General features: G+C 40.6%; 1 protein-coding gene across 1 annotated transcript in view; it reads right to left on the bottom strand.

The window, feature by feature from the left end:
• Positions 1-5,535, bottom strand: part of T265_09748 (hypothetical protein) — a gene marked incomplete at both ends in the record, with an annotated part of 38,144 nt that extends 32,609 nt beyond the window's left edge. Inside the window, one exon of the mRNA XM_009175918.1 lies at positions 5,500-5,535. Within this exon, the coding sequence (XP_009174182.1) occupies positions 5,500-5,535 (36 nt within the window). The remainder of the gene's footprint in view (positions 1-5,499) is intronic.
• Positions 5,536-11,733: the final 6,198 nt, after the last annotated feature.

The raw sequence follows: 11,733 nt of genomic DNA on the forward strand, positions 1-11,733 counted from the left end.
TGAAAGACGGTTCACAGTCCTTGGCCAATCGTATTGCAGAAGTTACTGTCGAATATCAGAAGAAAATGTCCGCATGCATTGTATTCGCAAAACTGTCACCGGACAGTTTTGTTTATAAATATATTTTGAAGAAGGTTCAAGTGCACATTGCTCTTCAGCCATGAAGTTTCAGAACAGACTCTGTTCGAAATGTTCACCATTTTCCAGTCACATATGATTCCAAAACAAGGTAAAAGTGGCCAAAGCGATAATTGGGAGTTAGCTGTACAAAAAACTCATGAGGATGCCGTTCCACGATTTAGTTACTTAGGTTTAGTGAGTAGCGTGCAAGTAATCCAACAGATTCCTAGGTGATGAAGTTAACCTTATTCAGGAAGTGAAGTAGAATAGGAAATTTGTGACGTCTAAGCAAGATCTAGACTAGGGACCTCGTCGCCGTGAGGGAGAACGCAAATGCCGTCCAAATATACGGCGGTTCATCATTTGAAGATGGCTTAAGTACAAGTATAAACCAGTTTAAATAACCTTCCTCGTTCGTATTCTCAGCCGACAAATCATATCGCTTAGAAAAGTACCTAGCTGTGCCATATCATCTGGCGGATGTGTTATCCATTCACACGAACCTAATTAGTTTAGCATTGTTGTTGTTTGTTATGTATGTGTGTATTTGTGTGTGTGTATGTGAACCACAATTTAGCAAGTTATCATACTGGTAAAAATACACCATCACCCTTACAAAATCGTTGCGAACCTCGAAAGTATTGCAAATTGCCTTTGCATATTTTCCCCTGGTGTGATGCTCTGTTACCGACATGCTTGAGCGCAACAGAGCGGTAGAAGTCGGAAAAAGTTACCGTTTTACTCGCTTGGTTGGTTGAGGGATTGGAGGGAGTTACATTCACAAGTTCAGCTTGCAGCAACAAGAAATGCACGAATGTTTTTCTACAGAGTTCAACTTCAAGAAAAGCGTGCCATTTTGACCATTTTTCTATGCAGATAAGTAGTGAGTTGAGCCACTTGGGACTACCAACAGTTCAACGCATCCCCTGCTCCGGCATGATTTTTTAACAGTTGGGTCGCTCTCGATCTCTAGTTTTTTGAGTGTCCTAAATCGGGGCACTTTTTCTAACTAACTCCTTGATTTTATGAACTTCTCAAGATGAAGAAGCAAACAAGACAATGAAGCAGTATTCTCACCAGTAGAATAATGTGTCTGGAAAAATTGTTTCACCCAAACTTGTGGACCAGTAAACCGGATGAACAAATAACCCCATATGTCCGCCAAATGGAACATCACTTCAAATGAAAATCATGAATATCATGTCCCATTTTATTCAAGCTGGCTAAGCTACAGGGCGTTTCAATATTTCAGTTATTCGTGTACTTGAGTAGTCCTCACATGAAGGACAGATATGAGCGACTCGAAAACTGATGACGGTCGCTGAAGCCCATACATCAGTGTGGTTCTGTGCATGGAAATCGGCTAGAAACTTCATTGTACATCTGCTTCTAGCATGATCTGGATGGCGAAGTAGGCGACCGTGAGCTTTGTATTGTTTTTTGCGAAATATTGTGGGAAACAATCTTGAATTCAAGATATTCGGTTTTATCTCAACCTAAGGCATCCAGAGTTCTGACAATTGTCACTTGCATTCGTCCAACCAGCCTAAGCAAAGCTTTAATTCAATGGTTTGGAAAGGTTCGACCTGCAATCTACCACCAGGCTCTGTGGATGTTTTACCGGAAATCTACCCGTATCCAGAGTTGCACAAAGTATTGGACAGCATACTTAAACGGCACATTGGTTGTGCTTATGCATATTCTGCGCTGATCGCCCTTGAAATGAATCTGTGCGGATAGTTTTTTGAGATATTAGTTTGAAACTCTGCGTAAACGTTTTGATACACGCAGCTGACGTAGGGTTTCAGTCTAACTCCACGAAGATGAACCCGAATTCCACTTTGGGGAAAAGCGAGACAGCAGTCACTAAGTTCACCAGTTGTCCAGGTTGCACAAAAGGCAAGCTGGCTGGTTGAGAAAAAAACTTCATGAGTAAGCTGGATGGAAGCACACACACATTTAACCTAAAGTTTTCATTCCGCTTAGATGTGAAAGAGAATCAATGCAATGCCTGAATTATGGATTATTCTAATACACCAGGTGGAATCAAAACATCAAATGAACAGCAACGACGTTTTTAGTTCAATACCTTCGTTCTGAGCTAAGTCAGTACTCCAGGGCAGTCTAAGGTTGTTTGGGTGTCAGTCTGAGACACTGTTGCCTTATGGCCTTGACCTGTGTACACGAAATTAGTCTGTTCAAGACATGGATGAGCAATTTAGTGTTCCCGTCTGGATAACTAAGCCTAGCATAGGTGCAGCACTGGACAGAACACACGGACCTACGTTGACTGGTCAATATTTTTCCGGGTGAACTTAATTTCCGTTAGACACCACGCTGTTTCTGGGCTGTGTAGTGTGCATCCAAAACAAGCTGATTCATCGAGTTGTCTAATAATGCTTTTGCTAGGGACGATTTATGGGTTTCAGAATGCTTCCTACATCCAGTCCAGTCTCTACCAACTACTCAGGTAACGTAGAGTAAGAATATCATCCTAATTCTCACCTGGCAAGTCAGGTCCACCTGGTGATTCTGGCATTTATTAAACAGCAGGATAAGGATAAGAAGTACTAAGTTAGACATAGAAAAATAGAAATTCTTGAATTCGACTGGAGTATACTCACAAAGTTGTATACTGTATGCAAATGATATACAACAAAGGATCCAAAATCTTCGACATATTCATGCTGTGATTGCTGAAGAAACTCGATAAAACCAAGCCAGGTGATTTTTGTCCGCGCTGTTGACTGCTCGGTAAACACTAATAACCACATTAGAACGAACTACGCGAGCGTGAACAGTTCGATTACACATTAACCTCGACGTTTTTACTTAGATTACCAAATGAGTAGAAACGCAAGATGGATAACAATTTTGCTTATTTGCTGAAATTTGCGAACTAGTAAGGTCATCGGTAATGTCCCTGAATGAACATCCAATTCGGAAAGCTTGGGTACACATCTCGGCGAGTTCGGTTTGTATGTGCATTGTCTATCTACTCGGATGTACATGTATCCGGATTTTATTGACATAGACCCGGTAGTGCGGCATTAGGTCCTACTGAAAAAATCCTGCTAGATCAGCCTGGACTGCAGAAGCAAATATGCACACGGTACATAAATAGGCCGACAAAGTCCTTTTGTGGAGAATCCGAAAACCCATTATGCATTATATCAGGCCAGCTACCGGTCACGATACTCTGCTTAGAAGAGAGACGACAACGAGCTTGGTGTGCACTCATCAATGAAGCATTACATAGTTTCGGAAGATGTGCAAATCACATATCTCGAATAATAGCTTGGCAAAATTCAAATATTCTTACACCTTATTAATCACAGTACTTGTTCACAGCCAAATAAAAGAGCTCAACAATCGAAATATTCTGCGGCATTATTGGATGCAACACTGACCTTAATGAAGCATGGCTCAGTTAAGAAAACAAAATGTACCTAAACGAAATAACTTTAAATTCAAGATGCCTCTGTGCACTATACAGCCAAACAAATAGTCTCGAAACAAGTAAGTGTATATGCATACTGCATTGCAATATTAAACACAATGGAAATTTTGTGCATCCATACAATCAAGTATCTTCTCGTCCTGGATTGTATAACCCTATAAAGCTCTGATAAGGTAATTTTGCTACGTAATCTTGGATACTGAAACCAAGCCATCTAGCCGGCCGAGAGAAGTAAGAAATTAAGTAGTATATTAGGAATGGTAAGCATTGTCTAAGTGAGCTTATACTAACTTATGCACCAAGTACAAGAGCAAGTCATGTTTTTGTAAGGCGTTAAAAAATATAAGGATTATAATCTGGGGAGTAATTGACTGAGTTCTATCAAGGATTGAAGTTATTTGACAATGACCAACATAACTAATCATTATCTAGCCAGGTTTTTTAGAGCTAGGGACCTTTCGAGTGTAGCTTTTACGCACTTGTGTGGAAGGAAATGTTGTTTAAAAACTGGTGAAGTTTTCAAATTTAAATGCCAGATAAAAGACACAAATGTCGTATTCATGTGGTTGCCAGTTCAAGACCACGTCTGAAACAACGAACCCCAATGGGTTGCTTCCCTTTGGATGCAAACCTTCTTAGCTTTAGTTGTACCCAACCTTAACCCTTTGGTGCATACCTGAACATGACTGGCTTTGAGTAAAACCAGCAAGGTAACTCTCGTAAGAGGGTTTTTATGCTCAGCCTCCTCGAGTGAAGTGCACGTCTATCCGGACGCACGTATAGGGGTCTCCCTAAACCGGCAGAGACATTCATGATTAAATGACTGGCACTTACACACCCGTTATTATGGTCGGTGTGGGTTGTGACAAGTTAACGGGGCTCATCAGTGTTGTATTCGAGCAGGATATCATATAATCACGGACGTCTGATGTTAGCGGAAGACGAGGCACATACATGATCCACAGTTCCTCACTATACCTATAACGCTATGTGATATCCCGGTACTTTAAGAAGTTAGTGAAATTCGATGGATGTATCCGCATCAGCCAATGCTTCATGGCCGGTTGGCAGGATAGGTCTTGATTGTTACTTTCTTAGTATAGCTATCAACAGTTTCTGCTTGTTTACAACACACTCAACAGCGTGATGCATATCTGGGTAGGAGCAACGCAGTTTTGGTGGAGTCACGACTTTTATATGCTGCTAAGTTCCAAATTAGTTCTTGACTCATTCGACTGAATTCATTTTATCACATATAGCCTCGGAAGATGAGCTTTTTGTTCTTCGTCAACCAGTCATTTGAGCTAAACAACCCGCTTACCTTGAAGATCCCCGCTTGGATATTCGGCTAGGAGAGACATCATTTGGAGATGAAAATTATCAGAGAACGAAATGTGAAACGGCTGAAAGTGAACCAACTTCAAAACAAAACCTAAAGAGTGGCTAAATCTCATGCACAGTTCAGATTTTCTAGACAAAAAGAGTCATCGAGATAACGTCATTTTCGACGAACTGTCCCTAGTGCTTCACCTTCTGCAAGAAACGCAGTTGAAATTTTCTTGACAAATTAACTGGCATGCTAGCAGACCCCTGATTTGTATTGCAAAAAGAAACCAAGCAGTTGTATACCCACAAAATCTGCTGGATTCGGATGGATACAAAACCCTCCATTCAATGGAGATACACATAGTAAAAGTGAGAATAAATAAATTCTTTTTGACTTACTTGAATAATCTTCGTCGGAAATGCGAGCTAAAAGTTTGACAGAATGAAACCTTTTTAAGGCAGATATTTGATAAGCAGAGTAGACAGAGTGAAGTGGATACATGATCCGTTAATCTACCTCATATAGTAAGGGACGATAAGCGCACAGTTCATGGCAGACTATTCAAAACTGGACCCCTACCGTCAACACTCACCAGGCCCGTTTGAATAATTTGATATGTGCGACACATTACATGTTATCAGTTGGGACGATGTTTGAGAGCATATTAGCTGATAACTCTCGAATGAAAACGTGAATAGCTAACCGATTTAATGTGGAAGGAGCGAAAATCGCAGTTAATGTTGGATAGAGTTGAAGGTGTTTTAACCGCTGATTGGTAGACTACATGGTGATTGGCTGAAATGGGGCTTTCAAAGAGAACCAGGTGACCCCCATGGTCTGACAGTGAACTTGGAGAAGGAACGTGTGAACTGACCTAGAATTCGGCACCAAACCAACTGCGTACACATTTCTCAGGCTAAAGTGACAATAGCAGATATTGTGCCACACATTTGCTCACGTTTTTCTTGTTCTTCGTCACCTAAAACAAAAAGAGACAGACTGTAAAGTGATGGAGGAAATAACTATTTCACATTTCCAGTTGTTCGGTGGACAAATGGATGTTTTCAGTTCAACTACCTTCTTTACCACTAAACCAACGGAATAGCTAAAACAAGACGCATGGAACTTTAAGCACATAGAAGTGGAATGGGTCTTGGTTTATATACGCTTTATGCGCTTGCGTGTGCGCTTGTGCTGGCAGGTGGAAAAGTTGAGGAAAAACAGGAAACGCAACGTGAAGTGATATAATTTGAATGACTTTAGGTGCTTAAGCGCTCACTGGTCGGTTCATCGGCTGAAAAATGATAAGACGCAGAGATCGCGTAAGATTGTGTAAAAATGCGTGACAACTACCTACGGTCAACTCAGGTAAACCTACTAGATATTCGTTTCTGTTTGACTAACACCAGCCTGGGTTGCTTCGAATGCAAGAAACGGAGTGCATCTTTATCTTGAACAGTCATACTGAATTCCTATTCGCGAAGTCTTATTAATATCCTTAAGAATGACTCTGCGCAGTTAAACAAATAGAAATATAATATACACAGCATTAAGGTATTTGCTTCTTCACTGAATCGAACTTAACTCAGTTTGGATGGAACAATACTTATTATGTCTAAGCCAAACTGTGAAAGTCAAACAGTGACCTAAGTATGAAGGCCTATACCACTTACTACTTGGGTCGTCAGGCATATTTTCTTTCCACTCTGGAATGTGATTTGAGACACAGATTTATAAATTATTACATTAAGCGCTACAGATACAGAGTGGAATATTGTATCGGAACTCACCTGGACCTGGTGGTTTATCACGCGTTTAACACATATTGAGAGATGGAAAAGGAACGCAATATTGAAGGCTTCAGGAGTCCTGACCCTCAAAGAAACAACTGAGGTAACCGAAATGACGTTTGTGTGTGTTTCTTGCTAATATTTAGTGATAGGAGCAATCCAAATCCTGAATGAGCAGGTTGCGCTTCTTTGTAATAAGAGATTTAGAGCAGTTCATCTCATAATTAGTACCAACAACTTCACATTAATAGTACTTGTCTTCTCTTCAGCCCAGGCATCTCTACCGTTTTAATTCACTTAACCTACATACTGTAACTGACTGGTGAGGTAACAGTTCCAGCGCACAGGTCGATTCACTTTAATGTACTAAAGAATCTGTTCATCATTCGAATTATGTAACTCTTCAGATACATTTATCTGCTGGAAGATGAACTTTAAACAAAATATACATGATAATGGGTTCCTGGAAAAACACCTTGTATAGGTAACTGGTGGGCTGACTTTTTGTTATGGCGAAGCCCTCAAGACGGTTTAGTAACTCTAGCGAGACTAGATAAGAAATGCACGATGCTTACCAAAGTCGAAATCATAGTCGTCTGGATAACGAAGAGTCGATTGAAATAGATAAGCTGTGAAGCTTACAAGCATACAAGTAGCAGTAAACGTGATCGGCCTCAGCAAGTACCTGATGGGTACGTGCATGCCATCTGGTACTGGCTGAGGCCGATGTTATTGTAATAACAATGATAAGTGGACCCAGTTCGTTGTTTCTCCATATCGCCTTACCCCAAGGTCGGTTGTGTGGATTTGGCTCTGAAGGCGAAAAATATCTTAATGAGTAAACAATATCGAGAAAATAAGAGGTAAATCAGACTAAAAGTTGTTTTGCGGGTACTGAGTACCCGTTTTGGTGCGAATAAAAAGTTACGTTTTCCCTTCTGAATTCTACCGATACAGAAAAATATATTCTTAGATTTAATGTAATTACAAACGCAAACTTATGGGGTTTCTGTTCATTTGCTGGAATAATCAACATTCTTCTTAAGTACCATGCCTTTCACTCGATTAGATTTCCCAGGGTCGTGTTTCCTCTCTTAGTTTCACTTGATTTCGTCCAGAAATAAATTTTTCCATAAGAGCTATAGAATGCAGCTTAGATACACCGACTAATGAATTAAGAAACCTGATCTAGTGGCTACCAATTAATCAGATGTTTGCACTGTAATCACTAACCTGCAAAGAGATGCTATAGGAAAAACTTACTCAAGGCACCACCAAGGGGATTTTCCGCTAACCAAACAATGGGTTCAAGATTGATGTGGTCAATGTCCAAATCATGCAAACCTAGCGCCGAGGTCAAACGACCAAACGAAGTGAAATTATACAGAAACAACAGCATGTCAAAAACAAAAATACAAAAGCACCACCTGTACATCCTATGGGCGTCAACTTAAACCACCTCCTTAGGTCAGGCGCTGGTTATTTTTTAAATGTTTGCAACAAACTACTTGATGCATAACCATATTTGCTGAAAAAATAGGTCATCTTTAAACAGTAACTGTACCATTTAACATTTTAAATCTTACAAGAACAAAGAACCCTATTTAAAAGCTTTTTTCATCTGGCATCATTTTCAACCGGAAAATCATTCTCATAAAGCAAACTACTCACAAGGTCGCTGAAAAATCCTTCGACAGCCCACGACCGATTTCGCCCTTCTTGGGGCTCATCAGGTAGCCTCAGTCCCCGAGTTTCCGTCAACTTTATGATCTACTTGAACCCAAATTGAGTCTCCCGTGAAAACCAAATTGATTTGCAAATGAGTGCATTTCTCGAGAAAATTATTCTATTCCAAGGCGTATTTACGTGATGGAGGTGTTCATAAACAAAACATGCAAAGGTTCTAAAATCGCAGTTTCTGAAAATACACGATGTAGGTATTCCTGGAAAGCAGTCCACTGCTAATTTAGTTTTGGGAAGAATTCACCATCTGAGTACAGCAGCATCGGTCCCATGTCCTTTTGGTTAAAAGATAACACTGTTTGGAGCAGTCACATGCTGAAACATCACAGTTCATGCACGATAAAAATGACTAGTACCGGTTTCTCGGTGCACTCTGCAAGTTTCGGTTTCGAAGGGAATCAGGTGAGTGTATTTGTCGAAGAGTTCAATTTATTGAGAAGTTTCCATGCTCTTTCTTGTTAATTACTGAAACAGTTATGCTTTAAGAAGTGCAGTACTCGACTGCCATATGCCAAGACATCGGTTTGAAGATGGACAAAAATGGCTCCATTGAACCAATACGTTTAAAATACACGTTTATTAAAATACAGCATGAATATCCAGCATTGATTGCTTACTTGATGTGTCTTCATTGGGACTCTGAACTGGAATCAACCAGAAATTAGCTAGTAGTATTTGTATGCAAGTCGGAAGTTGTTGCTCTCACGGTTTCCCTTCTATTCAGGCACCGAGTGCGGACGATTGATTTATTTCTCAACGAAGAAATATCATGCGGACAGAACAGCTGCTTTTTATTATTAAAAAATTGTTCTCTTGCCTTAAGGTTTGTGCATAATTTCACACACAATTGCGGCAAGTAAAAAGGCACACAATCGTGATAGTCTGTCAAGTTGCCATGAGGAAAACACAATAGTTTCGTCGCAAAAAGGTCTGAAAGGAAGCGTTCCTGAAGATTAAATACTTTTGAATGTTGTTGAAGTCAGCCTTTGGTAGCTGCTTTGGATGTTTTTTTTTCACTTAATAAACTGGTGGATGAATCGCTCCAAAGATATTTTGGAGTTCATTATCACCTGCTTTGGTGCCATTCGAGGCGACGCTTTGTTCGCATTCCACCCTACTTGATCTAGGTCATCCGCGATCCTAAGTAATCTCGCCTAGTTCTATGGCAATCAAGCGGTGTTCTATTCAATTTGGAATAGAATATAGATCATGTGTTCTGTGACCTTTGAAAGGAGTACACTTGTTCAGGCACTGAGGATTACCTGGCACCAAACATTTAGTACTTGTGGACGCATTAAGTCTTTGGGGATGCCCCCCTCGATAGTTACTCTTGTGGTGGCTACGGAACGCTGGTTATCTATATGCTAGGTAGGAGATATCTGTGCACTCCTCACTGTATCATTAGTTTTGCCGGTCGCAAATGACGACAGGCCTTCCTCTTCGTGCAAAGGCTCCGGCCTATCGACCTGACCATACTGTTGCAATAGAAAGTTAAGTTATATTGGCGCAAGCAAAATGCAGTGATCTTGGTCCGCAATCCAGCAGGCGACTTTTCATCTACTGGATGAGCACCTACTGGTTGAGCTACCTTGAAGGTAGATTCACATCTCATAATAGAATGCGGGCTTGACAGAAATTATTTAAAAACTCTTCATAATCTTACCAATTCGGAAACGTCATTTGGACACATGAACGATATAGGCACATTCTCGATAGGTCCATAAATGGCACCTCGACTAGGTGGAGATGTGTTAAATATTTATGAAGTCCAGATGTATGCTGACTTGTGCGAGGATTTGCCGTAGCCGTGGTGCAACCAAATTCATCCCGTACTCATGGTTTAGTAGATTCTGGTTTTGTCCAAGTGAATCCATGTTTTTGTTCGCACCATATACACATGTTTTTTTATTAAGTAATGAATAGATGGTTATTTATACTTTCCAGTTGACGTAATGATTTGCCCGGCTCTCAAAAAGGTGAATCGCCCAATAAGTTCCTCCTTTATTGAGGGGCGCAAAAGCTAAAGCTATTTAAAATACAACCAATAGGTTGTCTGAAACTGATGAACAACCGCACGTACGACTAACCTCGTCAAGAGAGCTTGATGAATCACATGAAAGACGAAAGTGTCATTGTGACTTCTGCACCTCGAAGATCCGGTTGGATTTGAGGCAAGGCTTGAAAATTAGCAGGCACTCTAGTGTGTTGGGCGATTAGTCAGATAAAACTTAATTTCAGAATGAATGTCGTTTGAAACTTTCTGGCAGCTCAGCAGTAGTTAGTTAAACCAATACGTTAGTTAATTTTAATGAAGACGTCGTCTATTAAGTGAAGCCAATCTATTCAGAAAAGCCGAAAAGTTGTACATCTGCTTCATCCTTATTTGAATTCGTCGGCGATGCCATTCTTACAAAACTCTTGTGACTTCCCGGCTACTGTTTTGACCATTTAACCGTTGGCCACGTGAAACTGGCCAGCAGTGTGACTGACAGTAACTTAGTATATGGTGCTACTCACTCGCCCTTCACATGCGTTATCCACATCACGTGACCAAGCTTGTTACCGGCTGGTCTACCGACGTTCTGTGGTGCGCACCGCCAACGAGTCCCAATAAAGATGAAACAGCTGTACAGTGCTTCTCGGTATTTCAGGATAAACTAGTTTCATTTGCAGGACGATATCTCAAATAGAAGTCCCGAATCTCCTCACAGTACCAATAAATCCGTGTCTTTTACACAACTAATAACATCTTCCCATTAGTTTACTTTGTAAGTTTGTTCGAACCGCATTAAGTGACCTGCGAAGTAAGCGCCTGCTGTCCACTATCCAAACTCCACAGTTATGAGGACTTTAATAAACACGTACGCAACACTAGTAAAGCATGGCTGAGTGTTTGTTGGTCGAATCTAGCCTGAAAACACAATACACATGGACTTTCGGCTTTTATCGCGGCTTCATCCGGGTCTGCGAAATTCTTGGACGGCCCGATGACTCACCAATAAAAGTTCAATATGTTGATGCATTGCTAATTCACTGGTGCCAACCATACTCCGTTAATACCACTCTTCATGTGACTTCATATTAAATAAATGAACAAAATATCATGTCGACTCATTAGCTTCTGTCTACGGGTATGTTGTATCTCACTGTTTTATTTCTCTTCTACATTACTGAGGCCTTTTCCATAGTTTAGGGTACAAACAGGGAAGAATAAAACGGACGGTGTAAGAGTTCTTTTGAAACTGACCAGTTGAGTATACTTTCAGTGTATTTCAAGTGACTGGTAGCCCCTA

Source organism: Opisthorchis viverrini (assembly GCF_000715545.1).
Source record: "Opisthorchis viverrini unplaced genomic scaffold opera_v5_299, whole genome shotgun sequence".
Classification (NCBI taxonomy): Eukaryota; Metazoa; Platyhelminthes; class Trematoda; order Opisthorchiida; family Opisthorchiidae; genus Opisthorchis; species Opisthorchis viverrini.